Source organism: Synchiropus splendidus, chromosome 8, assembly GCF_027744825.2.
Source record: "Synchiropus splendidus isolate RoL2022-P1 chromosome 8, RoL_Sspl_1.0, whole genome shotgun sequence".
NCBI classification, from domain to species: Eukaryota; Metazoa; Chordata; class Actinopteri; order Syngnathiformes; family Callionymidae; genus Synchiropus; species Synchiropus splendidus.
In genome coordinates, this window is record NC_071341.1 from 6,361,921 (window position 1) to 6,389,464 (window position 27,544).

The 27,544-nt window shown below is 41.5% G+C and overlaps 1 protein-coding gene across 2 annotated transcripts in view; it reads left to right on the forward strand.

Moving 5' to 3' along the window:
- The window catches only part of sorl1 (sortilin-related receptor, L(DLR class) A repeats containing), a 50,492-nt gene extending 23,451 nt beyond the window's left edge, over nt 1–27,041 (forward strand). Inside the window, exons 9-48 of one of the 2 annotated variants that reach the window (XM_053873164.1) lie at nt 117–309; nt 547–664; nt 3,802–3,875; nt 4,687–4,775; nt 6,990–7,168; nt 7,246–7,432; nt 7,671–7,799; nt 8,001–8,086; nt 8,335–8,507; nt 8,582–8,713; nt 9,237–9,328; nt 10,011–10,257; nt 10,335–10,473; nt 11,243–11,416; nt 11,485–11,598; nt 11,668–11,790; nt 12,792–12,911; nt 13,059–13,187; nt 13,405–13,515; nt 13,600–13,731; nt 14,712–14,843; nt 14,937–15,071; nt 15,147–15,299; nt 15,375–15,542; nt 15,632–15,760; nt 15,964–16,090; nt 16,535–16,704; nt 17,681–17,793; nt 18,783–18,887; nt 18,982–19,048; nt 19,691–19,773; nt 19,857–19,947; nt 20,020–20,210; nt 20,499–20,618; nt 21,170–21,334; nt 21,461–21,635; nt 22,643–22,749; nt 22,811–23,003; nt 23,073–23,285; nt 23,455–27,041. In XM_053873164.1, coding sequence (XP_053729139.1) covers nt 117–309; nt 547–664; nt 3,802–3,875; nt 4,687–4,775; nt 6,990–7,168; nt 7,246–7,432; nt 7,671–7,799; nt 8,001–8,086; nt 8,335–8,507; nt 8,582–8,713; nt 9,237–9,328; nt 10,011–10,257; nt 10,335–10,473; nt 11,243–11,416; nt 11,485–11,598; nt 11,668–11,790; nt 12,792–12,911; nt 13,059–13,187; nt 13,405–13,515; nt 13,600–13,731; nt 14,712–14,843; nt 14,937–15,071; nt 15,147–15,299; nt 15,375–15,542; nt 15,632–15,760; nt 15,964–16,090; nt 16,535–16,704; nt 17,681–17,793; nt 18,783–18,887; nt 18,982–19,048; nt 19,691–19,773; nt 19,857–19,947; nt 20,020–20,210; nt 20,499–20,618; nt 21,170–21,334; nt 21,461–21,635; nt 22,643–22,749; nt 22,811–23,003; nt 23,073–23,285; nt 23,455–23,522 — 5,446 coding nt within the window. In that variant the 3' untranslated portion in view covers nt 23,523–27,041. The remainder of the gene's footprint in view (nt 1–116; nt 310–546; nt 665–3,801; nt 3,876–4,686; nt 4,776–6,989; nt 7,169–7,245; nt 7,433–7,670; nt 7,800–8,000; nt 8,087–8,334; nt 8,508–8,581; nt 8,714–9,236; nt 9,329–10,010; nt 10,258–10,334; nt 10,474–11,242; nt 11,417–11,484; nt 11,599–11,667; nt 11,791–12,791; nt 12,912–13,058; nt 13,188–13,404; nt 13,516–13,599; nt 13,732–14,711; nt 14,844–14,936; nt 15,072–15,146; nt 15,300–15,374; nt 15,543–15,631; nt 15,761–15,963; nt 16,091–16,534; nt 16,705–17,680; nt 17,794–18,782; nt 18,888–18,981; nt 19,049–19,690; nt 19,774–19,856; nt 19,948–20,019; nt 20,211–20,498; nt 20,619–21,169; nt 21,335–21,460; nt 21,636–22,642; nt 22,750–22,810; nt 23,004–23,072; nt 23,286–23,454) is intronic. The other variant, XM_053873165.1, reaches the window with a different exon arrangement.
- The last annotated feature ends 503 nt before the right edge of the window (nt 27,042–27,544 follow it).

Genomic DNA, 27,544 nt, shown 5'->3' on the forward strand with positions numbered 1-27,544 from the left:
ATTCAGCTGAATACTTCAGGGTTGTTTCCGTCATTACCTGCATATTGTAAACGTAGGTAATGTATGTAATGATTGTGTAACTATGATGTGTTTGAGTGTTAACCTTTGTGTTCCAGATACTTTGCCAATGAGCCTTTTGCTGACCTACACCGTGTGGAGGGACTTAGAGGCGTGTTTATTGCCACGCTGATCAATGGCTCAGCCAGTGAAGAAAACATGAGGTCTGTCATCACTTTTGACAAAGGCGGAACGTGGGAACTTCTGCAGCCTCCTGCTGCCGACAGTCTTGGTGGGACAGTGGACTGTCAGGTATAGGCAGCATCAATAGTTTTGAAAAAGTTTCTTTTTGTTGTTGCTTTCTTTGACATCATTTGGAGCCTCCATCGACTATCAGCTATCGAAACAATCAAGTAGTTTAACATGATCTCGAGTTTAACTCAAACCTTCGTTTTTCATCATACGTGTAGTTGATTGACTTGAATACAGTATTGCTGAGAGTTTCTAAACATAATGCTGAACTCTATGCTTCATTTGCTTCTCCTTCAGCTCGGCAAAGGATGTTCCCTCCACCTGGCTCAGCGCTGGAGCCAGCTCTTCAACATCCAGCTGAGGAGGATTCCCATTTTGTCCAAGGACTCTGCTCCAGGACTCATCATGGCCACAGGTGGGAATCCTTGTTGGTTACATTATTGTTGACTTAATACTGGACTCTGTGGGGGATCTGTGTGACAGAAAGGATACTGGTTTCCACCGTTTTGTGCTAGATGCAGTATTCATTTACAGGTTTCGACAACGGGCTCCTTGGCCAAATTCTGACAACTGAACTTTTTTGTGCTTCTGACATGAATTATATAAAACTTTAACAATCTCATTTACCATAGTCTTCTTCATCTGGGACAATGCAGCAACAATGTGCAACAATCCAGCAAGCCCTGTGTTTTCTCCATTCCCCTGGGTTTTGTACTATTGCAGACTATTCAGAATGCTTTGAAGCCGACTCTTGCGCCTGGTCTCCAGTGAAAGTGTCATGCGTCATGTTATGGAACCTATTGCCTAGTACCCAGTCCTGTGTGATTTTTTTGCTCATCCGATTATTGGATAACAAAACAAAGAAAAAAATGAATTCCCATTATTTATAATGAATTATAATGAATAACATGAATAGCCACATTTTTTATTGCTCTGTTAGATTAGCTGCTATTCAATGTGATTTTGACAGCGACCCATGCATTTGTGTTCACCAGGATTCAGTGATGGCACTGACATTTCTTTTTAGTGTCGTCATGTTCCTGTCCTCCAAACATGGTTCTGGAATGGCTCTTAGGAGCACTCAACTGATTTCCATGGGTTCAGACAATTTTCCCTAAATCTCCATAACTCTAGCATCTGTGTGGACTCTGCTGTCTCATTCCCGGTCTGCACCAGAATACAGAACGTTCTATCCTCATAGGTGGAACAAGTGCCATTGTATACTAAACTCTGGTATTTTTCAATTCCTGGTTTTATCTAAATTTTGTGATATTTCTATAAGTAGTCTCAATCACTAGGGCTACAGAATCGTATACTTCTGTTGCATATCTTCCTTTCATAGAGGAAATAAGGTAGATTGTAATGATTTGTGCTCTTGGAAATTCAAGTCAATTTTTTTATCACTTGCTTCACATTTTCTTATATCATTGAGCCCTGTGAGTCGGCCTCAACATTCAGAAAACACGGTTTTGCCAGCCACGAATGCTTTGAAGCAGCATAATCAACACTTGGTTCAGTGTTTCACGATGCCATGAAAAATTGGCGAAAACATAACCTGTGATTTACTACAACAAAAAACCCATTTGTTGGCTCAAACTGCATGTAGATTAAAATCTGTAGGCTGCAAGGATGTAACATAATGAAAACTTCATGTCACAATTATTGTGGCCAAAATTTGCTCAGTTCACATGATTGTCACGATATTGTTGCTGTGTGCTCAAATGTTGTACTTATACGCACTCGAATTATATAACACTGTAAAAACTACAATATGCAGCCGTTTGGAACGACACAAACTATTTTCTCAGCTTCAAAGTAAATAAGGTACTGGTGATCTTGCAATGAAGTACACATTTAATACTGACAGTGAAAGGTTAATGTATCTGGAGTGAAGGTGGTTGTATCGGTTTATGTCACTGTTGAGGATGAACAAGCAGCTGCCAGCATCACAACGCACACAGTCGAAACACATCATGCAGCTTTCTATACATGTACTCTGCGGAGACCTGGGACACTATTCACTCATTGCACCCAATTACGTCTTTAATGACAAATGTCAGGTAACTTTTCAAAACTGTGTCTTTTACTGATGAACTACAGAAACATTAGATTGATACATCACAGCTTTTTCATGTTAAAGTAAACTCGCCTTACACTTGACATGACGGAGATGACTCATTCGTTTTTTCTTCTGCATCTTTATAAAAGCCAGCTCATAAATAGTTCTGGCTTTACAAGGCAGTGAGAAATATGATCGTGAGTTATTGACAATGTGAGGTTTACCAGTTTTTAAAAATGGTAACATTTCTACTGTTCGTCAGGGATTTTATCGTAGTTTGCATCATACCATTCCAGACGACGATCATAATAGCCATGAGTTACAGCCCTATTGGAGACAGATTCCAGTGATGAAGAGAACATAAAGACTTTCATGGAGTGTGTGTAATTCATTGTCTGTGTTTGGTATTGGGGAGACGAACGCTGGAGATAGCTTTAATATTTAATTTAAGTTTCATGTGCAACTTTCTTGGTGAGATACATCGGACAGATCTGCTTCTCCTTTGTAGTAAATATGCTCTTCCTCTTTTATTATGTCCTGTTTTATCATGCAGAACGTGTTCTCAACTTTTGCAACAGTGTTTTCACTTCATGATGGTGTTAGTTTGGGGTTTCGAGAGTTGCCACTGCTTCACGACTACAACGTGAACGTGAATGTTGGCTGCTCTCGCAGATTCAACCTCTCCTTCACGCTGAATATCCTTCTAATTAAACTCCAATTCGATAATTAAGAGCAAGGAGAGGCGAGAAGTGAAGAGGGGGAACATTCCTTATCGCTCACAGACAGATGGGCTAATTATTGCTGCTGCACCTGCTTGGTTCTCAGTGGGTCAAACACATGCTGAATGTAGGTAGATGCAACCATTTATAAACTGCTCAAACATGTTCAGGAGTTCACTGCCTGTGTAAACAGCATTATTTTGATTGACAGCTCTCCGAAACACTTCAGTCACAGTTTTGAGCCTAATCTGAGAGTATGGAAGGCAGTTTTAAGTCTTATTTTCTCAGTATTTAGCATTTCATTGAAGAACTAACTGCCAAGGTACCGTTCTTTTGGTTTGCATTCATGTCAGAAATGTATTCTCATTTGAACCCATAAATTACAGCCTTTGTGTTCTGGCTATGGCAGTTAATGCAAATCTCATATCAAACATTAAATAAATGATGACACATTTTCTGTGACTCATGATGCAATGGAGGGAAACCAAATTAAAGGATAACAATATAAATGTGTTTCCACTGAGGAATACAAATGTATTGAAGAAATAATTGATTAACTGGGAAAGTGACCAGAGACCTGTCAATACTGTCCCAAGTTACACATTAATAATGAAAGAATTTTGTATTTTTGATTAGTAAATTACCACAACAGACATCTGAAATCACAGACATTGGAATGAGCTGCACATTTCTCTGTTGTGAGGACTACACCAGTCTGGGAGGTGCCTGGTTATGCGCTTGTATTAAATGCCTCTGTTTGTTTTATGTTTGCAGGATCTGTTGGCAAGAACCTGGCCAACAAGCCCAACGTGTACGTGTCCAGCAGTGCGGGTGCCCGATGGAGGGAGGTGAGTCCAAATACACCCTCTACTAACTGAAGTGTATAATGTTACTGATGACGAAAATGTTTTTTGTTCTCGGTTTTGTTTTCCTAACCTCACCGCGAACATGAACTTGTGTTTATCAGGGCTTTTCATCATGATTGTCAGGGAGTGTATTCCCTGACCCACTTAAAAACCTAAGCAGGTCAAATGGGTGATGCTTGTGTACAAGCACATGCATAGCTCACTCAAATGTGTTTTATATGAGCACCTTGCAATGATTGTTTGAAAGAAACATGCTACATGGCTACTGTAACTTGTACTGCTGTTTTTGACAGTACTGTAGTAGTAGTAGTAGTACTGTATTTATTCCCATTTAGGCCTCATGGTGGCCCGATTAGGACCGACAAGAGGATTGTGGGTTCAAATCCCGGGTCGGGCAGGTGGCCTTTCTGCATGGAGTTTGGATGTTCTCCGCATGTGCACATTGGTTTTCTCTGGGTTTTCTGGTTCCCTCCCACAGTACAAAGACATGCTCAGTAATTGGACATTGTACAATTGCCCCTACGTGTGCATGTATGTGTGTGTGCCCTGTGATGGCCTGGCACCCTGTCCAGGGTGTATTCCTGCCTCCATAGGCTCCTTCTTTTAACTGGAAAATATCTTAAGTATCTAGCTTTGAATTATGTAAGCATAAAGAACAGAGTGGCTTTTACCTGTTCTTACACAAATCCTAAACACAAAACATTTGTTTTTTTATTTAACTGTCTGGACATGGTTCAGTTTTCTCTCCTTTACTTGTTTTAAATGTCATAACTTCCCTGTTTTTTTGTTCCAGGCATTAGCAGGCCCGTACTTCTACACATGGGGGGACCACGGTGGTATTCTGATCGCAATAGCACAAGGAGGAGCAACCAAACACCTCAAGTAAGCCTGAGATGAACTTCTCTTAATTAACTGAAGTGAAAGTGCTTCACGTCAGATAATAACACAACATTTTAACTGAGTTTTCAAAAAGGAGAGGTCAGTTGATCTTGTCACCTGTACAGATAAGATGTCAGTTCTAGATTTCAGTTTGGCTATTAAGTGTGCAGTCAACAGTCCTTGTTTGTTCCTGCATGTAAAACCTGTAAATCTTGTTTTAATGCTAACTGATCACACTCATTTGTTTGTTGTTGCATGCAGTCACTTAAAATTCAGTTCATTTGTTTGTTTTAAACTTACATTTTTATTTAATTATTGCATTAAACAACACATGTACAGCATTCACACAGAAGGTGATGCTGTAGAGAAAAAAAATCCCTGTACTTTGTGCATGCATCTCAAAATAATCTCAAAATAAACACCAAAACATTCTTGTTGCTGAGTAAACGGTTCCTTTTCAAAGATTTCACATATAATTCAAATACTCTTTTCACTTGGTGATTATATCTGTTTTTAGTAGTAGCCTTTTAGATCCTGCCAAAAATCCATCATCTTCTTTACATTTGCTCTCTAAAATATATCCCCAGATATAACGCGTATGTTGAATGGGGGATTTTAAACCCAAATGTATTTTTGAATACTTGCAAATCCTGTCTGTATTTCACAACAGGACCTATAGACCAAGGCCTGGTTTATGAAAGAAGACATGTGTTTTACTCCTTATGACATTGTCATGTTTTATTGCTGTACATTCGGCATATTGAATCATCTGTCCACCTTTGATTAAAGCTGCTGGTGTGTAAGGTTATGTCGTGAACTTTCCAGGTAGAATTTTTATTTCCGTCTACAGCAGACCTGGGCAAAGTGCGGCCCGGGGGCCAAATGCGGCCCTTTGACTGTATTTATGTGGCCCTCCTGGAGTCAGAGCAAAACTATAAAACTGACATTGTTGTTGTCTCTGACATTTTGTCTTATGGATTGTTTTTTGTTTATTATGATGCAACTGAAACATAACCTTCTTGTTTAATTATTTTTCTAAATCTTTTCCGTTGGCTATTTTAGTAGGAGTATTTCGTGTCCCTTAAAATACATCAGAATTGAAAGTAAATTTTGAAATGTATGAGCCACATTGACAATCTTTAAATGGAATGTGGTTTAAATTAAATAAAACACAACAAACCAACAGTTTCTATGCATTTTTACAGTGTAGATTCATAATCACACATGATTTTTATTTTCAATTTTCTCTTGTCCTCCTCTCTTTGTGTTTGACGGCCCTTGTCAACGGTCACAATATATAACCCGGCCCCTTGGGATATTTAATTGCCCACCTCTGGTCTACAGTTTCTGCTTTCTGACCTTCTCAAACCACACCATGTAAATTTGCAGACATTGTCCTGTTTGTTACAGGTGAATGGTTCTGGAGTACCCATCAGACAATGTTGTCATGTGGTCAGATATATATGTCACAAATGTCTCTTTATTTTACAAAATGACGTTTTTTTCATTCTATTTAACCCTGTCAAGTAGTATAAGTACCTACTGAAAGAAGCACATTGAAACTTTAAATACTGTTAGAGATTTCGATTAAATTGCTTTCTTGAAATATTGCTTAGAATTAGTCACCAGAGTATAAACCAGACATAAGAAAAGCATCTTGTTGAGGATAAAATATAAAAGACTTTAAAAACTAGATTTGTTCATGCCGTTTTATCAGGAATCAATTAATTATTAACAAAATCATAAAAACTACTCATCACAATTTTATGCTATTTTTTGTGTAAATATTTGTCCACAAAAATACTAACATTATCATCAATCTATCCAAATGTTGCTCTTACTTTTAAAAGATCAGTTGGGATTGGATGGTTTGATGAGGTTTCATGAAACATCAGAGTCCACCAGATGGCACTGTCTGTTGTAAAGTATTTGGACTTGACCAACTAATTCAATGACACCTCACATCATTTCTAAACCAAGAGCGCCATCCAGTGGATATTTAGGAATCAATCCTGCAATACTGTTTTCATGACACATTATTGGCCCATCACTACTGTTCAGTATAGTATGTGACCCCATTGTCGAAAATATTCATAGAAATTGCACTAATATAACAGTTTTTTGACAAGTCATGAGTGTGTTGAAGAATTTCAGTTTGTGTTTTAGTGACATAATCATCCCCCACAATGGTAACATTCACCAATTCCCTGTTCTCAGATTCAGCACAAACGAAGGTGAGACCTGGACCGACTTCCATTTCTCAGACAGAGAGGTGTTTGTTTATCAGCTGCTGACGGAGCCGGGAGAGAAGAGCACCGTCTTCACCATCTTTGGCTCCTACGCTGACCAGAGCCACAGCTGGCTCATTCTCCAGGTCAACACCTCAGATGTTTTAGGTAGGTGAATTGTTGGCCAAGCCTTCATTTGTGCCCTCAGAGCCATCAATCATCTCTAATTCTTTCTTTGGGTACAGGTGTTCCCTGCTCTGAAGCAGACTACAAGCACTGGTCACCGTCTGATGAGCATGGCAACGAGTGTCTTCTGGGTCGAGAGATCACGTTCAAGCGGAGAACTCCTCACGCTACCTGCTTTAACGGAGAGGATTTTGACAGACCCGTCACTGTTTCCAACTGTTCCTGCTCACGCCAGGACTACGAGTGGTGAGTAGCATGTCATCATTACCATACTGAAGGTCAAAGTTATTTCTGCGTAGACGATGATCTTCTTGGATCTCAAACATGGTTTTATTAGCAAATTATTGAGTCTCTGAACAGAATTGAATTGAATTGGAATTCACTTGATTCTTTTATACTCATGACGGACAACAATTTTCAGTGTTTTAACAAACAGAGAAATTAACTAAAAGGTCATTTGTGTTTCCCTCTTTTCCTCCTGCAGTGATTACGGCTTCAAGCTGAGTGAAGACTTGTCCCTGCAGGTGTGTGTGCCTGACCCCGAGTTTGTGGGTGACCTCTACGCTCCTCCAGTGCCGTGTCCTGTTGGCACCACCTACCGCCGCAGCAAAGGGTACATTGCTGTGATCAGCAGATTTGTGTGGTTCATTAGCATAATATAATAGCCAACATCAAAACAATCTTTTGTCTGCTTTATAGTTTGATTCAAGGTTTTTCTTGTTGTTCTTCTTCTTGTTTTTCTTATTGCAATGACAGCATCAGTCATGTAGAAATATTTGGAGAATTGTGTGACTGTTTTTGTTTGCTGCTGCAGCTACAGGAAGGTACCAGGGGACAGTTGTAGTGGAGGAGATGTGGAGGCCAGACTCGACGGAGAGATGCTTCCTTGTCCTGTCAGAGGTATTGTCCTGCAAATGTGTTCATGGCATGAATATGTTCATGTTTTTTACTATCACACGACCCCCTTCATATCTTTGTTTGATTATTTGTGTTTACTCAAGAGATTTAGCTAATAATCAATGAGCTATTTGAAACAAGTAAGCGTACCCATTTTCCCTTATAACATGTCAAACAGCACCAGTTTAGCAGTGGTATCAGTAGAAACTCTTTTTTCCCCCACTTTTTCATGCCTTGTTGCCTTGTTGCAGTGAGTAATGAGTTCATCCTGTACGCTGTGAGGAATTCCATCCATCGGTATGACCTGGCCACCGGTGCTGATCAGCCTCTGCCTCTAGCTGGACTTCGTGAAGCTGTTGCTCTGGACTTTGACTATGACAGAAATTGCCTTTACTGGGCGGACATCTCACTGGACACAATCCAGGTGAAGTATGAACGGCATGAAAACTTTCAGCACTCCTACTGCTTTCTCTTGATTCAATGCTTCTTCCCTTGCAGCGTCTCTGCCTCAATGGCAGCACGGGTCAGGAGGTTGTAGTCCGGAAAGACCTTCAGAATGTAGAAGCTTTAACCTTTGACCCCATAAGCCGCTTGCTCTACTGGGTTGATGCCGGGGCGCAAAAGATAGAGGTAAATATGGCACATATTTATACTTGTCTTGTGTCCTTTGACATTTGTTTAACTGAATTAAACTGGCTTTTGGTTCATTCGTCAACACAACATTGGAGTGAATTAATCTGCGTTGTAAACTAATTCCGTACATGTAAACCGGTGAAAATGTGCACATTATGTTGGGCTGCAGTAGGATTGCGCTCATCTCTGCTTGTTCTGAGTGTTGGCTGAATGTTTTTTAGACTTTTACTGAAATGAATGAAACTGGATCCTTGATTTGTTAACTTTCTGTGCATTGTGGTTTCAGGGTGTCTGTTATTTATCGGGGATGTTAAAAAAATCTCAAGTCACTTCTTAAGCAGAGACACCAGCTTGGTTTAGTACAGTGAATGCTAGTAGAACGTACACTAGTTCTAATATCAGTGTGTTGACACTAGTTCAGGCACCAAAAAGTTAACTCCAGATTTTTGTTACTAAACTGTTAATGTGTTGATTGGCTGTTTTGCAAGCTCTCAAAAACATCAATACTTATCTTTGGTAGGTTTCCAATCCAGATGGAGACCTGCGTCTCACTCTCCTCAACTCATCCATTTTAGAGCATCCCAGAGCTCTAGTTCTCTTGCCTGAAGAGAGGTAAGACACAGACACACAAGATGCAGTATGACAGCCTCTGCAATGAGAGAATGGCATTTGTTCGTTAAATGTAAATCTTAGGTGAAACTTTCATCATCGTAATTCTCATTTTATGTGCTGAGGAGTTTATGAGGTGCTGGTTCACAGTCAAACCTACGACACGTTTAGAAAGAAAACACAGAGGAATTGAAGTGTCCATAAGTGGTTATATGACCCCGATCAACACCAAGTTGAAATGTTATTTGATTGTTAAAGAGACGCAAAATGTCTCTTTCCAAATGAACATTTTGATTCATTGGGTTATTGTTGCTATTGCCAACATGAATTCCTTGTTAGAGGATCAAAAACTCATCTTCATCAATGTTGTGGAGCTGAGTGACCGTGACAATATTTGTAAGAATGAAAAGTGCCATACCAAGACAAGGTAACATAATGCTGTCATGTGAGTTCGATTAATCTTCATAATTCTATGATCTATTTCACTTCAGGCCACTTTTCATTTGTCAAAAAGAAGCAGAAGACAAAATACAAATTGATTTAAAATGATTTGGAAAGCATAATATATGATACAAGATGTTACATTTTAATGTTCAAAGGACAAGTACTTTGTTTTTAGCCTCATGGATATTTTTTCAATGAGATAATACTGTGTCCTGTAAGTCTGATAATAAATGTCCTGCAGTCTAATGTTCTGGACCGATTGGGGAGACCGCGCAGCAGGTGTTTATCGGAGCTATATGGATGGAACCAACGTGTCCTGCATAGCGTCGGAGGGCGTACGCTGGCCTAATGGGATAACTGCTGATGATCACTGGCTGTACTGGACTGAAGCCTACAGTGATCGCATTGAGAGAGCCGACTTCAGTGGAGGTCAGCGAAGCATTCTGATGGAGGGACTTCCTCATCCATACGCCATCGCGGTCTTCAAGGTGCAAGTTTTTCTCAGTAATGTGTAATGTACAGTTACTCACTGTTTTCTCAAACATGTTGCGGTTGTTGCCCCCAGAATGACCTTTACTGGGACGATTGGTCAAGAATGGGAATCTTCAAGGCTCCAAAGGCTGGTTCCCAGAGCAATGAACTAATCGTTGGCCGCTTGACTGGGGTCATGGACCTGAAGATCTTCTATAAGGGGAAGAACAGAGGTAAGGAAGTTCTATCTCTATCTATGTTGTTTTTTTGTGAAATTGTAGTAGTAAGTAAGAAAGATGTAAATGTTTGTAATTTAATTGGGAAGTGACATAAACCTTAAACAAAATAGAGATATGTCAAAAGCGTCTTGACTTCTAAGCTAAAAGCAACAAAACTAAGACAGGACGAGACAGATTATATCGCGGGTCTTTCTTTTTCTGTTCGTTTGTACAAATCATATTATAATAGCAGCAGATTCCTTATTGTATCCAAACTCACGCATGTTCTGCTCTCAGGAGCTGGGACAGCCATCCTTAACATTACTGATGGGGCTCCTCAAGTGTCTTTCTAACTTTCTAAATTAAATTAAACCTTCAAATTAATTTGAATTACAATGGAATAAGACAAGTCGAAAATCTGAGACAAACTGAGTAAAGGTCGGAATAAAAATTATTCCCGATAGGAGATCAAGATGGTCCCACACAGCAGACAACTTGCGTTTACCTTGGAGCGGCCCCCTAGATCCACAAAGACATTCACAAGGAACCATGAGATTAGACTGTTAGACTGACAGGTGCGCTTCCTTATAAACCCAGTTTGGTGCGTTACTGCAGAGTCGACTCAGTCACATGATTGTCTTACAGCGGTACGCGCACCGACGCGGGGATTGCTCTGTGAGCTCGGCGCACAGCGGCGCATCAGTCGGTGTTGCGGGACCCATCACTACATAACACGTGCATCATAAACAGAGGGTTGATTTTTAACCAATGTCGATTCTTGCAGGTCATAATGCGTGTGCTGACCAGCCATGCAGCCTCCTCTGCCTGCCGCAACCCGGCAGGCGGCACACGTGTGTGTGCCCTGATGGGACTCCAACTACCACCTTGCCAAATGGTGAACTGCAGTGTCAGTGTCCTACAGGATACCAGTTAGTGAACAAAACCTGTGTAAAGACTGGTGAGTGTCTTCAAATAAAAATAAATAAATTAACATTTTGACAGATTGCATTATTTTTTTTGTTTCAGTTCACAGTTGTTTGCCTAACCAGTACCGCTGCTCCAATGGACGCTGCATCAGCAGCATCTGGAAGTGTGATAGCGACAACGACTGTGGAGACATGAGTGACGAGCAAGAATGTCGTAAGCAACCTCCCCCACATTCCATTTGGTATAGATTGTGAGGTCTTATATCTACTTGTTTGTTATCAGCGACTACAACTTGTGACTCGTCCAACCAGTTCCGCTGTGTAGCCACTGGCTCTTGTATCCCACTGGCCTTTAAATGTGACCGTGAAGATGACTGTGGTGACAACAGTGATGAACAGCATTGTGGTGAGTTCACCTACGTGTCATTGTTTCAAGCTTAAAGATAGCCCTGGAGCTGTTGCTGAAGACATCATGGTAGATGAGAAGCAGTCTGGCTTGTTGCTGAAAATCAAATTATTACACTATTTCCCCTCAGCAGCATTTACACTGGAATCTGTCTCAGAAATCAGTAAAGACCCCTTTTTCTTTAATGTTGGTCAAATTACTGCGACATGGCAGTGTTTTGTGTCTCTATCTCTCTCACTTCTGCATCTGCCTGTGATGACAGACACATTGCTACATAGTAAATCAAGTGTGATTCAACTAACTTGAATCAAACAAGCCCACTTTCATGTAATAATGTGCTTCACTCTGGGTACCTTTTGTTCGCTGAGATTTCTGACACACAACTCGTGCATGCATGATTTACAGGTCTAACCATGTGCGCATGCACTTAGCGTTTTGTTTGCGCTGTGTTATGAGACACGGCTGGAAAGTGAAACAACAAAAGAAAAAGTCTGCAGGCTGCACCGAGAAAATTAAGGAACTTTATGTAATTGACCTGCATTAGCATATTGGACTTTTTCTAGCCAAGTACCATTCTGCTGTTAAAGAAAAGACAGGAGAGGTGTGCTATCAGTCATTTTTGCAGTTGGCTCCGAGGTCCCTGCTGATGGCCAGGATGTTCGGTGTAGAAGGTCAAACATGGCCCTGCCATTCATTATAGTCCATCAGTATGCTGTGCTAGTATATGTGTCCAAAGTGTATCATTTTGCGAACAAATGAAACCACACTTTTCACGTATAAAGGGAAACAAAATTAAAATTCTAAAATGGTACATGCTCTCAATGACCTTTGCCTTGGCTTTACTGTTACTACACCGATCATGGCTTCACATGCTTGGTGCATGGGTTCAGCTCTCTGAAAGTTTTGATTGGCCTTCTAAAGAGAGTGTAGGTTTGAGGCTCAAACGTTGGGTGTTGTGTAACAATCTGAAAGTGGATATAATTGTCCTGTGTCACCCTCAGAGTCTCACCAGTGTGGGCCTGGAGAGTTCACATGTGCCCGGGGTGTTTGTATCCGAGAGGCCTGGCGTTGTGATGGCGACAATGACTGCAGGGACTGGTCAGATGAAGCCAACTGCACAGGTGAGCATCTCCGTCCTGTCATTTACTGTACGGATACAAACGCCGGACAACATCAGCTTATATGAACACACAAGTGTTGATGTTCAAGTGTTGTTCTGGTTTTGTTACTTTCATCTCAACATGCTGTCATAAACATTTTTGTTTTAGCAGTGGGCCACCACACGTGTGAGGCAGACAGTTTCCAGTGTCACACGGGTCATTGCATCCCGCAGCGCTGGATGTGTGATGGCGATGACGATTGCAAAGATGACTCGGATGAAGATCCTCATCTCTGTGGTACAATAACGCTTTCACACTCTCAAATCTGTTTGATGTGCATCTGCTCTCAGGTCACCTTTGAGACTTACTGTCTCATATGGCAGCAAGTCACGTAGTGAGTGTCAAGTGTCAAGCAGTTTTTTAGTATGATTGTTGGTTTCTTGTAATGTACTTTCCTCTTGGTTTTTTGGTTAATCAGCAGCATTGTGAAGTTGTTAACAAAGCTGTCCAACAGATGGGACTCGCTGTAAAGGCTTCCTCTGCTCCAATAACACATGCCTGCCCACCGCCTCTCACTGTAACGGCATCAAGGAGTGTCCTGATGGCGCGGATGAGCTCAACTGCGGTCAGAAAATCAAAGAATGCTTTTTTATTAGCCAAGCTAGATTTAGCATCTACATGACTCATCATGTTGGTGATTCACCCACAGACCCGCTATGTACCCGCTACATGGAGTTTGTGTGCGAGAACCGGGCTCAGTGTCTGTTCCAGTCCCTGGTGTGCGACGGGATTAAGCATTGTGAAGATGGATCTGATGAGGACGCAGACTACGCTCAATGTGGTACGCACTAGTTCTGTCCTTACAGCCTGACTGTGTGAGGAAGGCTGATGGCCGTGGCAATGAAAGCAGATATTAAACTGAGAAGTTCTAACGTCAAAAGTGAATATTCATGATTTTCAATTACTTTGTCTTTTGCTTGTCTTTCGTTTCTGAATTTAACCCATTAGTACGTTTCTAAACCTATTCCAAACACTTTGGTCCCTCTCTTTAATGAGCCTTGCTCTAGTTTGACACAGCCTGGAGCAGGGTTTTGAAAAATAAGACAGAAGGCAGGGGCATTTGCTGGTTTTAAAAATGAAGTTCTGTATACGTTGGAGAAGCCATCATCTTATCCTTCATCAGTACTGCTTCTTTAAATATTTCTTATATGTACTCATGTTGCTATTTTTTAATTGGCATATTGGGACTCATATGATCGAAAATCACCCTGTCATTGAGAGAAAAAATGGCGGTACTTCAAGGACACAAAACGGCATTCTGGTAGTTTTAATGCCTTCAGGAAATCACAGACAATATTATGGAATATACATTTACACTTCTGCTTAAATGTGTTTTCCTGGTTTGCCTGGTTCATCAATTGCATAATGTTTTTTGTTTCCTTTTTTTAAAATATGTTTTTTCTCACTTTTATCTCCCTGATTTACATGCATTTTGATTTTTCCTCTATTTATTTTGTAATTCTGTGAAATGTCATCTGTATCTTTGACTTCAAACTAGAATCCACACTCAAGCTATCTGGGATGCATGTTTCCAATATTCGGTGGGTTAGACCAAGCTGCATATATTCATTATCCCTTTGCAATTATGACCCAAATCTGACATCACACATGAGCTTATTTTTCTGGATGCCTTACTGTTCAGCTGTTTGGATAAATATACGAATCTAACTTCATGGACTAGAAAAGTCAGTGACAACTGACTTCATGTTGCTATAGGAGTCTCTTTGTTGCAGTAACTGTCAACCTTGCATTGTCTTCCAGCCTCACCGCCAGAATTTGGAAACGTGTGTGACTCATACACCTTCCAGTGCGCCAATGGAATGTGTGTGAGTCTGGAGTGGAAATGTGACGGCATGGACGACTGCGGGGACTACTCTGATGAGGCAAACTGTGGTGGGTTGATATAAACTGACACATTTATTTAGTCTACATTGATGCATGTTGAAATGCGAGGTGTGTCAATAAAAACTGGGTCTTGTTTGTCAGCTGCTCCCATCGAGGACCCTGGCTGCTCCAGGTATTTCCAGTACGAGTGTAAAAATGGGCGCTGTATTCCAACTTGGTGGAAATGCGATGGTGAGAATGACTGTGGCGACTGGTCAGATGAATCACAGTGCACAGGTGCGTATTTCTCATCATACATAAACTCAAACGAAGGGTTGTAAATATGAATCATTGTCTCCTAATTCTCCTCAGGTGGTGGTACGCCACACAATGTGTCCCATGGTCAGACTACCTGTGCTGCCAACCGTTTTAGCTGTGGCTCTGGCGCCTGCATCATTAACACGTGGGTGTGTGACGGTTATGCCGACTGCCTGGATGGTTCCGATGAACTTGGGTGTCCCACAGGTGTTTTTTGTGATACAGCACTGGAACATCATTGAAGACAGAAGTATAATCAATGACTTTGCTCGTCAATTTTAGTCAATGGCTCCGCCACCGTGGTCCCTGTGCCCACCCTTGCCCCACCTCACCCCAATCGATGCGGTCCGAGTCAGTTCATGTGTCACAGACCATCCCATTGCATCCCTGACTGGCAGCACTGTGACGGTGTTTTCCACTGTCAGGATGGTTCTGATGAAGCCCACTGCCGTGAGTCTGCGCCTCTGTCTAAAACTGGCTGTCAACACATTGATGACTTAGTTCTCAATGTGTCTCATCTTGCTAATCATTTTATACAGCCACCCGGGGTCCACTTTTTTGTGTGAATGGGACTCGCTGCACTGACGGAGAAGCGTGCGTGTTGGACAGCGAGAGGTGTGACGGCTTCATGGACTGTTCTGACCACAGTGATGAGGACAACTGCACATGTAGGTTTCTGTGCTTTGACTCCCCAAAAAAAGTATTTTTAGAGGTTTTTATCAACTGTAAAATTCTACCCTTTCTTTTAGTCCAGATTTGTTCTAGCTCGTGACTCGTGATCTGCTGACTTGCAATGTGACATTCATATTTTTGGATTATCTCTTACATTCTCGAAGTTTCTATTGAATGATGATTCTGTATTATTTGTTAGTGGACATGCTAGTTTACAAGGTCCAGAACGTCCAGAGCACACCTGACTTTTTTGGTGCCATCACTCTAACATGGACACGCCCCAAAAATCTTCCCCTGGATTCCTGTTACTTCCTGATCTACTACAGGCAAGTCTGCATGTTTGGATTTCACCCAACTTGACATTTCACTTTAATATTGTTTTGTTGTAGGTGTACTACTCACTAGGGCAGTCGAAACTATCACAATCTATATATGTATGTATAATATACGTACACTTTTCTTTGCTAATAATTATCCTGATTTCAGAAAATAAAATCTTCATTGTCTTATTTTTTGATTTCTACAAAGGAATTATATTAAAATAGTTAAATACCTTGCATGAAAACAATAATACAGGTAATGTAGAAAGATTACGCTCATGATTAATTGTCGTATGAAAGCATATTGCAAATTGAATATTGGCATATTAATGTTGAGTCGATATGTTAGCGTTTACAGTGCAGCACTGACAAGTCGTCTCGTCCATGAAGCCATTGTTGTATTTTATATGACTGCAGCCTTGTTGCTAAATGTGCTCCTGCTATCCTTAGGCTTGTGGGCACACAGCAGTGGACCATCATGGACACACACAGCAATAAAACCAGCTACAAGCTGACTGTGCTGCAGCCTGACACAACCTACCAGGTCAAAGTGCTGACCCAGTGTCTCAGCAGGCTACACAAGACCAATGAAGTGGTCACAATCCGGACACCTGAGGGATGTAAGTGGTCTGCACATGATTTTTCTGAACATTCATTAGTATTTATTTTGACAGCTTGGCTACTTAAAACCGACTCCTCTGCTGTCAGAAAGACGGAGCAATCTCACTAATTTAAATTTGGATATTGGACTACCAATGTATTTCTGATGAAGAATTTCATTGCTGAACAATGCATTAAAGCATTAAAACTAAATCGTTATTTATCCTACATTTTAACACTTAACACGCAGTGCAGCAAGGTACATAATTCAAAATATTTCTATGTACTGTAACTGTTTTGAATCTCAAATGTATACTTCTGCTGCTGCATTTTTCTCACAGGAAGAGTAAGTTACTCATACCTCAAATAAGAGAAACAAATATTAGGTACATTATTTAAGTACATTGTTTGATTCTAAACACTAAAAAAATCCAGTTCAGTATTTCTGTAATTCTCTCTGTTATTTTTTTTGATTGAGTATTAAAAATTTAATTGCTGTAAGTAGATGTAATCTACAATGTACAGTGTGAATTAATATATATTGTCTCGAAATGGGTAAAGAAAAGCCAGTGTTGTGGTAAGACATGAACTACTAAAGCTTTGTTGAGTGATGATTTACGTCTTATTCTAATGATGAATTGAGGATGAATGATTCTAATGATGAATAATGAAAAATGTTTAGCCCTCAGTTTTCCACTGTTGGGATTCATTTTAAATTTTAGCCCCAGCTGCCATAGATGTTTTATTCTTCTTCTGCTTCTTTCAATCCACTTTTATTGAAATCTTCTGCAAACATCTTTTGGAAAACAAAATGGAACTTAAATAAGTCAGTCTAAAGTGTATATATGTTCTTATTTCAAAGAAACTTAAACTAAATGTTGTCCGACACTGCTCTGAAAGAAAAAAAAGAAAAACTTGTACTTTGTTTCCTGTGCATTACAAAATTAGGTTTTATTCCAGATCATCATCATGCGTTTTATGTTCTTTCACTTGTAGTGCCCGACCCTCCGAGCAACCTGCAGCTGTCATGTGACAACGCTGAGGATGGGACAGTGGATGTGTCCTGGAGCCCACCGGACAAAGGACACGGCCTGATTAGAGAGTACATTGTGAGTGAACTCTTCTTTCTCTATTTTTGACGTCACAGCCATTTATTGTGAGGCATATAAACCACATAAAGCAGCATTACAGCAAAATCTAGAATTGATATTAATGTTTGCTTAGTTATATGGGTGTGCCAAAATAATCAATTACAGGTTGTACTACGTCCTACTTAATGAATTCACCGGTGGTAAGTAGCGGTATTGAAACAAACATTCAAAAAGCATTCTCTCACAAAAGGCCTCCTGCAGGTCTTCAAGACGCCACAGGGTGGCGCCGCTTCGTATGAAAAGAGAAAATACAGGCAGTGTACTGTTTTGAGGGAGGTTAGCAAATGTGTTGGTCCTGTTGGTTGTGAAGCCACAAACCTGGTGTCAGCCGTGAGTATTTCATTATATTAAAACCTGATACCAAATTGAATGCTCTAATGACTGTGGTACACCAGAAGGACATGAGCTCACAGCGCCACTCCTCGTTACGAGAGTGAAATGCGCTGCTTTCCATGAAAATTCAGTCTGTGAGGAGCAGGAATAGCTACTGTTCCGTATATATTTTGTTTTACTTGGTTGTCATTCATGTGAAATTGACTGACAACGTTATGTATTTCCTCTGAGATATATTCAGTGCAGTCAAGAAATTCCGAACTTCTTAAGAGACACTTATAACGGGACCTATGGAGAATGAAATGTTTTGCAGTCATAGAATCACTGTATCGCGATGTTATAGTTATTGTGGACAAAATATCTTGATAGTTTTTTCTAATCAAAAAAGCAGAGTTCACTTATATACACTCAGTAATTAAAGGTTTCAAGCATCTGACTTTGCTCAAAAGGCTGACATTATACAAAGACTTACAAAAACTGGTGCTCTTGGGTATGATGTTGGATGCTATTCCCCCTCTACTATCCTGACAGTGTCAACCGTTGCTTTAAAATATGATCTGCTGATACTGTTGTGTGCGTTTTAAGACTGAAAGTCAGTTGGATTTCTGTCACAGGTTGAGTACAGTGAAATGGATGGAGTTGAGTGGATGTCACTAAGAAGTGTCACGAGCAGGGTGCAAGTGAAGGACATGCAACCAGACACCCTGTACAGATTTAGGGTAAGACGCATGTCCACAAGCATATAGCAAGTTGTTAATCACCAGATCCATCCAATGTGTCTATTTTCTGGTTGCCATGGTGATTGTTTCACAGGTGGCAGCAGTAACTGGTCGAGGCGTTGGGAACTGGACTGAGGTCAAATCCATCACCCCTAAAAAAGGTGAACACAAGCAGCGTCAGCTATATTGCCTCCATCTCACAGATGCTGTCATCACCACCCAGAGGTTTTGAGCGAATATGTATCTGGTGTATAAGAGTTTAAAGTGGAAAGGAGACTTTGACTTGGCTTATAAATAATAGCGACTCATTTGATAAAGGGCATACGTTTCATTGTCCTTTAATTGGAAGTTGTGCCTATTATCTCAATTGTTTTTGTATATGTTGTAAATATTAAATTGTGTATGTATGTATGTTTTAATATATTTACATTAAAACAGAACTGGCTGAGACGAAAAAGAAAAGACAAAAACATGGTAAAACATGCGTGTTGCATCTCACTTTTGAATTCTGACTCGACACATTCTACTTACTAGATTGTGCAGGTTTGTTTTGATCAAACACCACTAGGAAGCTGGTCATGGTCAATGGAATAACATAAATCAATTAAGAATCATGTTTAAACATAGAAATGAACCAAAAAGAAATCACCTTCTCTTCATACCACAATACTAACAATCCACACCTCATTAATATAAAACAGAAGATTTAGTTTACTGTAAAATAGCGGTGGCAGTGCAATGCTACCATCTGCTGCTCATTGTGTAAAACTACATCTTACGCTGTTTATCCATCTCCACCGCAGCACTGCCTCCTCCCTCTGTGATTGCAGACAGCATCACTGAAGACTCCATGATGCTGTCGTTCAGCTTCAACTCCCAGTATGAGGTAGAAACAAGTACAGAGACTCTTGTCACTGCTGTGTGAGTGCAGACGAAGCTGACGGTTCTATGGTGTGTTTCCTCCTCAAGGTGAAGCAATACGCAGTACTCCTGTCCTGGCAGTTTGACAGCCACATAAAGGAGAACAAGAACTACACAGTGGGGGAGCGTGTCCTAAAAGGTACAGTGAAAATATGCTGACACATATCCAAGCTCAAACTCCGCATTCATCACAACCACAACCCTGTCGCAGCTGTAAACCTGACGGCAGGAACGACCTATGAGGTGGCGGTGTGGGCTCACACCAGCATTGGGGACAGTCCCACAGCCCTGTCTCATCACAGTACTGCAGGGAAACAACCAGAGAAGCCCCTGATCAAAGCCAGAGCCGTGAACCAGACAGCTGTGGACTGTAGCTGGACTGTCACTGGCCCAGCAGCAAAGGTAACTCACTTCACATGACATGACGCCTAAACTGTTCAAACTGTGTCACTGCTTTTACTACCACTTCTGCAATTTCACCCCTGGAAGCCAAACTGCCTGCGATCTTTCATTACAAAACAATATCTTGAAGATGCAATTCTCAAATAAGATTGTTTCCTTTTAAAAGTGTCACTCTTCATTTGTAACGTTTTCAGAGCGATTACTCAAATCATGCCTGTATGGAATGCAATGACCTGAAAAGGAAATTCTGAAACTGAAATTTATGTCTCTCTCTTTGTGTGTTTCTAGGTGTACGCTGTGTTCTATGCCACCTCGTTCCTGGATCTGTTTCGTCGTCCTCATCAGGTCCGCACCACTGCCTTCAGTCTCACCGTCACAGTGGACAGCGATGAGCAGTATCTCTTCCTGGTGAGGGCCCGACAAATTCCTCAAAGCTCTTCATGTAACGTTCGGCCAAGACGGTAAATTAGATGAATGTATTCAGTGTTGCGACAAGCGTGTCAGAAAATTGGAGGTGTTTTCTCACTTGGCTCTAAATCCTGCTGATCTCTGGTACCACCCTGAGTATTAGCTCTCTGTGGCCACTTTTGTAAACACACTTCAGAAATCTAAGATGCATTTGAATCTGATCTCAGACACCTCATGTGAAAATGATTACGATCGGGAGTGGATTCAGAATGCTGGATCTTGTTGTGTAAACAGAATGCCTGCAACTACACAGCAACAAGAGGGAGACTAGTTTTAAAACATAAAACTGAGTCAAGATTAATGTTTAATTTGTCATCAGCTTGAATTCAAACCTTGTTGTAAGTGTTCCTGTGTGAGCTGATGATTCTGTTTACTTGACATAGAGTAGACTCACTGTCACTGATCTTGGGATGCTTGAAGTGTCAACCTTCAAGCAAAAACTGAGACACCACTTTAGATTCTTGATCTTATCTGACTTGTCCCCTTTTCAGGTGCGTGCAGTTGCTCCCTTCCTCGGCCCCCCGTCTGACTACGCTGTGGTGAAGATGATTCCGAACGAGCGTCTGCCTCCCAGGAATCTGCATCGAGTGCGAGTGGACAAAACTCAGGCCACCCTGAAGTGGCAGCCACCATACGATGCCCCCAACGCAGCACTGGTGCGACTTTAACAACTTCCACTCCACCCTTCCTTTCCACTGGTGTTCTGTAGCTGTTCCCGGCATCATGAGACACTCAGCTACCATACCCGTGTTGAATCACACTTTTCTGGTTTCCCTCTGCAGACGTATGCTGTTCACGTCAGGGACGTGGTGAGGAAGGTGGAGCGTGACTACAAAGTGACCACGCAGAATAACACTGTGGAGTATGTGCTGAGAGGCCTGGAGCCTGGTGGACGCTACAGCATCTCAGTGCGGCTGCGCAACATGAGCAAGGAGGCCAGTTTCACTCTGAGCACAGGTCAGAAACCACACAGTTCATTAGCACAACTCGCTGTCTGCCAGTGAGCACAACACTAAACTGGATATACAGATCTGATTGCTACTCTACACGGCCAGGGCAGGGATGTGGTTCCCTCAAGAGTTGGTGTGTCCACTATGCTTTGATTTGCCACGTTCAAAAAAACCTTGTCTTTATGTCAACTTAATAGTTGTGCAATTTGATTTTCAATTGAATCTTCAGTTAGTGTTTTTTAGGACTATATGTTGCACCTGCCCAAAATGCATCTGGAAGAAGAAAAAACAGTTGTGGTAGTAGAGGTTTATTTCAAACCCAGATGGGATCAGGAAGGAGCTTAACACTTAAAGTCACATTTTCTGGGAAATTTATCTCGCAAAATCCGTTTCATGAAGCTGTAACACTATGAAGGTCTTTCCGCGAAGTCATTTCTATTCATTGCTGCCGACTTGAATAACTGATCAAGCCAAGAAGTAAGTTGCGTTTTTGACTTTTACTGCACTGATGACAGTAAAAATAGAGGCTACGCTAACTTTAGTTCCTTGGTAGTGTTCCTGTCACTAATGTTTCTGTAGTCATGTCCCTTTCTGTGATCCGTGTTGTTTTGCTGTTGTTGTGAGGCTTAGTCGTGTGGTCATGTGAGATTGCTGGCATGGAGAAGGATTATCACACGGGAGACATCTAATGTTTCACCCTTGGTCATGTCGGTCAGTGCGAAAACGTACTGCAGAAAATGTGGAATATATTAAGACAAATATCCACATTTATCTGACAATATCTGATCACGTTACTGCTCAGAAATCCCTCTCCTCATTTCACCATTCAGTCACTTCTGCTGCCATACCTGTATGTCACTCTCAACTCTAAGTCCATCCTAAAATGAGTCAGAATTTGTATAAGGAGTATAAGAAAGAGGGCCTTGGATGATCAGTGAATTAAATATTTGGGGCTTATGGTGAAGTGGGAACTGTACAGATGCTGCTGTGTGTAACTCGCTCTTCCTCATGCAGTCTCTGTCGCGGCGCCGGAAGCCCTGAAGATCCTGACTGAAAATGACCATGTGTATCTGTTATGGAAAAGTCTTGCAGTCAGAGACAAGGCCTTTGATGAGAGCCGGGTAAGTCTCCTCCTGACTATGTTTGCTATCACAGCTGAGTTAAATCATGTTGTGCTTTCAGGGCTACGAAATCCATGTGAATGACAGCACGAGCAACCAGACGTCCTTCCTGGGGAACACCACAGACACCTTCTTCCGCATCAACAGTCTGCAGAAAGGACACAACTACACCTTCTCTGTGCAGGCCCGCTGTCTGCTGAACGGCCAGCTGTGTGGGGATCCGGCTCTGCTGCACTACAACCAGCTCACTGGCGGTAACACCAGCCACTGGCTATTTTAAATCCAACCAGCATGGTGAGAGAGTCGCTTGTTGTTCCCTGCAGGAGCCAGCGACACCTCCAGCAGCGAGGAGAGGTCGGGGGATGTAGCAGCAGTGGTGGTGCCGGTTCTCTTCCTGCTGCTGCTCGGAGCGTGTGGAGGGCTGTTGGCGCTGTATATCCGGCATCGTCAGCTGCAGAACAACTTCACGACGTTTGCCAACTCCCACTACAACTCCCGCCTGGGCTCTGCCATCTTCTCGTCGGGGGATGAGCTGGGTAAGAGTTTTCCATCCTCCTCTCCTCCTGTGACATCAGTGGGCTTCCTGATTCTTCTCTGCTGAACAGACTGAAGCTCTGTGTTGCCCTCCTCACATCACCTCCAGGCGCGTGAGCGTCTTCTACTGTGGTTGAAAGTATGTGATGTATGCATATCTGCCTGTTCCAGGTGATGATGATGAAGATGCCCCCATGATCAGTGGCTTCTCTGACGACGTTCCCATGGTCATCGCATAATCCCCCCCGAGTACTTGTCCCTGTCCACCCTTGCACTCGACCCGTGGCAGTGAAGCCTCATCATCCTTCATACAAGAAAGGTGTAGAGAGAGAGAGATATTTTTTAAAGTATACGATGCACTTTTTTTCGGATGCGCAATAAATTATTTTTTATAATGTCAAATATATAAATATATATAGATATACATATATATATAGGGGGTCAAAATAGTTCTGAGGGAGGAAACACTGGAGCAAACTGTGAAGGTTAGAATCGCCGTCCTATCAAGCCAAAATCCACAGATCCAATGCAAAAACACAGGTCCGTCCATGTGATGCGCAGACAGAGGGAGGTGTGATGTAACAACTGTAAATATGAACCCATCTTCTACTGGAAGCGTGGACTGTATCTGTGAACGGAATTGTTTCTGACCCTCAATTGAAATACTGTTGTTCACGTCACTCAGCGCAACCAAAAAACAATTCTAGCGGTTTCTAACTTTGACTTCCTCCGTCAGCACGTTCTGGGGTGTCTCCTCAGGACTTGAGCAGTTCCAGCTGGGGAAGCGGTCCGTTCATGAGGCGGCTTGTCTCGCTCATCACGGTGGCGATGTTCCTGGTCAGTTACATGAAAAAGTACTTGCCAAGGTGGAAGAAGCCAAGCGTAGAATATCAATAGAATAGAAATGGCATCAATCCTTTACTACCTGTGACTATGAGAATTGCTGTGAAAATTTACATTACATTATCACTTTATATTTTCTATTGAAAATGCTTTTGTAAATATTATTGAGCATTTTATTTTCACATGTTCATGCCTTGTTTTTTGCATTGTTTACAGAGCACATTTTTATTTACAGAACAATACTGACTGATCAGTGACAATATTTTAAATTTGATGAGGCGTAACTGACCTGAACGTCTGCAGTGATGAGCGACTTCCCGCTGAAATTGGCCGAGTCCTGTTTTGTGTATATGTGCGACACTTGCATAACACATCTGGCTAGCGTCTTCTCCCTGTGTAAATATTGGTTATATCAACAAAATGCTGCACCACTATGTCTGTAAAAAAAACCAAAAAGTTGAGCCCGAGTGTGTCACCCTTCATGTGGCCATCGTCGACGTGGGAAGCTTCGTCCGGGGTTCTCAGGGAGTTGTGTTGGCACTGACACCAGCGCCGGCATCAGTAGTTCGAGGCAGCGTCCTTCACCTAGTGACTGATAGGTACATGAACCTCTTCTGAGGGCTAATTGTAGGTGGACTCTGATCCATTCTCTGACCCCTATCCAAGTGTTGGTGCAGGAAAGTCTTGCAGACTCTTTCTCTTTGCTACAATGGATTTTAGTTTCAGACTTTTTTTTATGAATAAATGTGGACCCGTGCAATTTGGATGGAAAAACAATTGACTTTTAATTCTAGTTAATACTGCTTCTCAACCAGCTGAAGAAACAATGGCTGTTCTAAATGAAAGAAAGTTTCTGCAAGGCTTTGATCTAATGATTTCTTTTTCTGTGTTGAACTGTCCTCCAGCTGTCTGATCTGTGTGTGTGTTCAAATCTCAGAGCGCATTTGTAAATGTGTACGTGTTGACCCCCCTCGGTCCCCCCCACGTCCATACTGTAGTCTTTTAACTGAACTGGTGTTTTGCCTGTGCGGGCTTGAGCCATCGCAACCTGGATCTGCTTGCTTGTCTGTTACCACGTCTCTGATGAATGTATTTTGTAGTGGTGCTTTTGTACGATGTCCCCACGAATGATCTGATGACGCTTAGAACCTTTTTTTCTTTTTTTTTCCCCTCCTTTAACTGTACATATTTTTCTGACTTGAGTTCAGGCAGCGTTATCTCACCTGGGGGCCGGTTTGAGAAATGTGAAGTCTGAATTTAATCCTTAACTCCGTGTCGATTTAGCTTGAGTTGTTTCTGAGCAGTTCAGTTTGTTTAACAATGAATGTGTGAATTCCACGACTTGTAACTCATTTTCTCACACAACAATCTGTTATTATGAAATGTGTTGTATGTGCTTCACGACTTACTGTACAAACACTTACTTTTCTCAAATTTCTGAATGAAGTGCAACGTGTTGTTCTCTCATTTTTTATTCTGCATTAAACTTCATCCATTTTTCAAGGACTATGCACCCTAATAAATGCATTTCCCATTCAAAGGATGTAAACATTAGTTTAATTCGTGAATAATTTTGGACCCAGTGTTACTGCCCTATATTGTTTTTTTCCATTTCATTTCATGCCTTTTTTAGCTCTTGAAATATCATTGATAGCAATGAGCCTAATGGGACAGCAGGTGGCAGTAGTGTTTCCCAGAACTGAAGCGCCATTCAGCACCTCTTAATGGTCTGAATAGTCAAAGCCTTTTTCAAATCCGTATTCGCCTATAAACGGGTGAGTTGTTTACGCGCTGGAAGAGCTGTGTGAGAGGTGCGTTTCTGTTTGAGCTCATCGCTTTCGGCCAATCAGCATACTGTCCCTTTGGATCGCATTCTAGAACCAGGCTAGAGGAGGGACTGTGGTCCCTGCTTTTCACAGCCACGATTCATTCATCTTCAAGTTTTTTAAAAAAAAGGAAAAAACTCTCCACAGTTTAGTGTAAGATAAAATAAAGTAAAAAAATGTAATTTGCCTGAGTGTTTTATGACCAACTGTCGAATTGTGAAAAAGACTGCATACCATGCCATTTTATGATGTGAGCTTGTTCGAAGCTGTCTGGGAAGCGCAAGATGATCATGTCAGTGCTCAAGTGACAGTGAGGGAGAGCTACATCATTTGTAATTCTTAACCAAGTCGCACTTCGGTGCAGGTGTGGCGTGACTTACAGCCATGCTCACTCACTTCTCCGTGTCCTGAACCAGAGCAGAATCACCATTCTTATTGTGAAAGAAAAACCCAGAATGACCAGTTTTCAGGTTTGAACAACTCAGGGTTTTGTCATTAATACAGCTTTGTGAAGCAGAGCCCCTACTTAAGTTTAACTTATTAATCCAGCTGTTGTGGTTGACACGTTTCATTTCCTCTCTCTAACTCTTGTTTTTTGCCTTACACTGTTCTGTGTTCTTTTAGGGCGACTTTTTGGTCTCCATGTTTCCACATGATGCCTTATTGGGTCACGTTTCAGTGTGTCGTTGTGCTGAACACTCTCACATGCATGCTCACTCATGACGCAGAGGATGTTGTTGCTAGGGCAGCCGTTGACCTCTGTCGCCTCACTGTTCCTGTGTGTGCTCCTGCAGCTCTAGTCCGGTCTGGTCGCTCCGTGTACAAAGTGTGTATTAGTCATGAGTGACTGATGACCCCCCCCACACACCTCCCATGTCGTTCTGTCGTGAAGATTTTGTTCAGGCACCGATGTTGGATCATGTTTTTGTCAGGCTGGCTTTTCTCAGTGGCTGCAGGGGAAAGTTTGAAGCAACAGTGTGCGGTGTTCGGAAAAAAAGGAAAAAAAAAACAAACTCATACTGAAATAAAGTTGTTGAAAATCAAGTGCTGTTTGACTCGTGTCTTGGTCTGTCACATTTCCATATACAGAGGAACAGCCAAGCCATCATTGGCCGTGAGACGATTCACGCTGTTGAAAACATGGGGTTGCGCTGAGACGTACACCAGACCACCAACTTATTTTGGCTTGTGACTGATGATGAGGATACAACATCTCTCACCATGTTTGCGTGAATCGCTCATTTGGGAGAGTGTTTGCCTGAAGCTCTGAACGTCCTCACTTCAGAAAAATGTCAGGAGAATTAGTAAAATGATTTGGCCTGTTTCGCCGTATACCTTTTATACCATTTCTTAAGCAACTTTTTATACATATTATTTAGAAATAATCTCAATATAAATAAAAATATTATAAAAAGGAAGGAGGAAAGGAAAAAAAATGTCCCTGAGTCAGTCCTGGGTTTTGTCGATGTAAGTCATTATTGTGAAGAGGACAAATAATATTAATATTATTAAATGATATTAATAATATTAGTAAAATATTTTGACTGAGTGGAGAGAAGCATACGCACACAAGGTAAAAAAAAATCCCCAAA